The 3,906-nt window shown below is 33.9% G+C and overlaps 1 protein-coding gene across 1 annotated transcript; it reads left to right on the top strand.

Annotated features, from left to right (window-relative positions):
* Positions 1-241: 241 nt before the first annotated feature.
* On the top strand, positions 242-1,393 carry LOC146999138 (zinc finger BED domain-containing protein 5-like). The gene has a single exon (XM_085810288.1). The coding sequence runs from the start codon at positions 242-244 to the stop codon at positions 1,391-1,393; it is 1,152 nt and encodes a 383-aa protein (XP_085666414.1).
* Positions 1,394-3,906: the final 2,513 nt, after the last annotated feature.

Raw genomic sequence — 3,906 nt, 5'->3', positions numbered from 1 at the left:
GCATGAAACCTAATAAACTTAAACGACATTTGGAAATGCTTCATAGTGAGTACGTAAACAAACCCAGAGAATTCTTCGAATTAAAATTAAAATCATATGAAAAGCAAAAATCATTGTTTAAAAAAACTTTGTCTGTGAATGAAAAAGCTTTAATTGCCTCTTACAAAGTTTCATATAAAATAGCCAGATGTAAAAAGGTGAAGAGCTTATTTTGCCAGCCGCAATTGAGATTGTAGAAATTATGTTTGGAGATAATTTTGCAAAACATTTGCAGTCTATACCTCTTTCAAATGATACTGTTGCCCGTCGAATTGCTGATATAGCTGAAGATGTAGAGTGTCAGCTTTTGATGAAGTTACGTGACAAATTGTTTTCAATACAACGCGATGAGGCAACAGATAGTAATAAAGATGCTCATTTCATTGCCTATGTTAGATTTTGTGATGATTTGTCAGTAGTAGAAGAATTACTTTTCTGCAAACCAATAGAATTCAAAGCAACAGCACTCGCATTATTTGCTATCTTAAATGATTTTATGAACGAGGCAAACATAGAATGGAAAAATTGCGTCGGAATATGCACCGATGGTTCTTGTTCTATGTCTGGAAGATTCCAAAGTATTCAAGCACTTGTGAAACAAAAATCGCCACAGTGCGTCTGGACACATTGCATGATCCACAGAGAAGCTTTGGCTTCCAAAGAAATGAGTCCTGGTTTGAATATTGTGTTAACTACGGTTGTAACCGTAGTAAATTATATAAAAATGAGACCCCTGAAATCAAGAATCTTTTCTGCACTTTGTAAAGCCATGGGTGCAGTACATTCAGCGTTACTATTTTATTGCGAGGCAAGATGGTTATCACGAGGGAAATTTTTGCAACGTGTTTATGAATTTAGAGAAGAAATCGCCGTTTTCCTAGAAGAGGAAAACAGACCGGAAGCTAAGAATTTTCGCGATAGTTTATTTGTGATGAAATTGAGCTACATGGTCGACACATTCGAAAAATTAAATAACTTGAATCTTCAACTGCAAGGAGCAAATACACATACATTGGATACGAGTGATAAAGTTAATGCTTTTTGTAGGAAATGGGAATTGTGGAGCAGAAATTTAAAGCAAGAAAACTTAACAATGTTTGTAAATTTGAATGATTGTATTAAAACTTACAAGGCGAAAGAAAAACATGTAAAAGTTGTTTTTGTAACCATTGAAAATCATTTAGCAATGCTAGCAAAGAATTTTAAAAAGTACTTTCTTGCTGACTACAAACTGATATCAAGTTACAAGTGGGTGAGGGATCCATTTCAAAATACTCCCGAAGGACTCTCAATTGAAGAGGAAGAGGTCCTTCATAGACTTCATAGCAAGCGGCGAATCCAAAATACAATTTAGTAATAAATCACTTTTTGAATTTTGGGCTGGAGTGGATGATGAGTTTTCTGCACTAAAAACAAGGGCATTTCGCATTCTACTTTGTGAAACTGGATTTTCTGCGGTGGCTTCTTTGAAGACAAACTATAGATCTCAGCTAAATATAGAAAAAGAACTGAGAGTGTCTATTTCTAATATTAAACCCTCCTTCGAAAAACTTCAGGCCCAAGGAAGTCACTAATAATTATTATTTTTTTTAAAATTTAGTAAGTTGTTTTAATTTAATAATTATTAAATATGTCGAAATGTATTTTGTTTTGTATGTGTGTGTATGTTCTTGACTTTCAGTCACTTTATCAAATTTTTTAAATAAAATTTTCTCTTTGATATGCTCTGGGGGGCGCGAGCCCACTAATGGAGCCACTCAACCTGTGGGGCGCACCTAGCATAAAAAAGTAAATACTAATTTTATCATTGAAGCAGATTTCTAATATATTGTACTATTACATAAGAGTTAAAAACTTGTATGCTGATATTACAGTTATACCTCTTTTCTGTTTTTATCATATTTGTATGAATGGGCTTCTCCCCCCCCAAAAAAAAAAATCTGTGTGACTGTGAAAATTGCCAGGGATATTTTACACGTAAGGCAGTGATTCTCAACCTGTGGGGTTGCCAGGGATATTTTACACGTAAGGCAGTGATTCTCAACCTGTGGGATCCCTGGCAATTTTCACAGTCGCACAGATTTTTTTTTTTGGGGGGGAGAAGCCCATTTATACAAATATGATAAAAACAGAAAAGAGCTATAGCTGTAATATCAGCATACAAGTTTTTAACTCTTATGTAATAGTACAATGTATTAGAAATCTGCTTCAATGATAAAATTAATATTTACTTTTTTATGCTAACTTTTACTTACATATGCTTACTATTTTCTTCTGACACTTGAATTTAATTATATTACGTATAATATCTAACGAGCTAATTTTTATTTCCAAAGAATTAATATCATGTTTTTCTGCTAATCTGAATTTAATTGTTTCCAATATCATTTTTAACCGGGTCCGTGACACTTAGCCGACGGGACACTTAACCGACACCAGTTAGCCGACAGGACATTTAGCCGACATGGACACTTAGCCGACACGGACATTTAGCCGACACGGACAGTTAGCCGACAAGGACACTTAACCGACAGGACATTTAGCCGACACGGATAGTTAGCCGACAAGACATTTGGCCGACACAGAAAGTTAGCCGTCAAGACATTTAGCTATGGTACACTTACCTGTCAAAACATTTAATCAACAGGTTACTAAGCCGACAGTGAAGTTTAACAAACACGTACCCAAAAATTTAAACTATCAATTACAAAATTTCTCGACTACTCCATAAGTTCAATGTTTAAGTCAATTTTTTTCACCTATCAGTAAAATTCATTTTTCGATTCTTAAAGATCTCATATGTGCTATTAATTATTGCGTTAATTTAGCATTGTTTGATATGTATCGTGCTGTTTGGTGTACATTGGCCAAATTGAAAAAGCGCTGAAATTTCTCGAAAATTAATAAAACAAAACCTTAAAGAATATTTTACTTCTAAATTAAACATTATGCACTAGTTTAGGGCCATAAACATTAACCGAAGTAAGTATTTTAAGCGAGAGTCGTGGTCAATAAAATGTTACAGAATTTTTATCTCAAGAATGGTGGCATAAACTGCAAATTATAGAGGTCACAAATAATTTATACCTTTGCTTGTCTTATAAATTCACTTTTTTAATTGTTTTTAATAACAAAATAAAATATATTTGCTAAACTAACCCTCACCACCATATGTTTCCATAAAAAGTATAATTCAAGAATAACAATAATTTTTATTGCATTATTCAGATTTCTCATGACAAAGGAAATTTCCTTAGTGGGAAGAGCCAAACGATTTTGTAAGGGAAAGATTGTAACATGATGTGATGTGTAAAATAGTAATGAAACGTAAATGTATTAGAAATTTGAAAGCATTTGGAAGAGCGAGATTGGAAAATTAATATCATTAAGTAAACAAGAAAAATTATTAATGAAGTGAAAGTGTTCAAAAGAACCCAGTTGATTAAATGAAGAAGCTTTATGGATAATTTTTGAAGATCTCACGTTAAAATGTAATTAAGTGACGGCCGTACTTAGCTAAAAAAATTCGTTTTTCCTTTCGAAATTTCATTCATATTGCCTGACAAGAAATTTCAGCGCTTTATAAAGGGATGCCTTCGTGGAGGACTTTTTAAGGGAAACTGGCTTGTATACACGTTACACATGGTGAAAACCACGAGAGCACCCATGCAGCCAGTCCGTTCGCGGGATTCGAACCTTGGACCGAACTACCAGTGTTCAGCGACGTTACCGCTCGGCCGTAAGAAAGAGCTGGCTTACTTTAACACGGAAACAGCTGGCGTTTTTATCACATAACTGTTTTTAATTATTAAATGTGATACGTTGTATAAGTGATGAGATTATGAAAGTCCCAGTTTTTGAAAACAA

This window comes from Stegodyphus dumicola, chromosome 1 (assembly GCF_044657685.1).
Source record: "Stegodyphus dumicola isolate Sdum_Otavi_A_Nest chromosome 1, ASM4465768v1".
Lineage (NCBI taxonomy): Eukaryota > Metazoa > Arthropoda > Arachnida > Araneae > Eresidae > Stegodyphus > Stegodyphus dumicola.
This window is presented reverse-complemented; position numbering and strand designations above follow the sequence as displayed.

Coding starts and splice junctions, on each gene's coding strand:
- LOC146999138 (XM_085810288.1), top strand. CDS start 242: ATGTTTGGAGATAATTTTGCAAAACATTTGCAGTCTATACCTCTTTCA.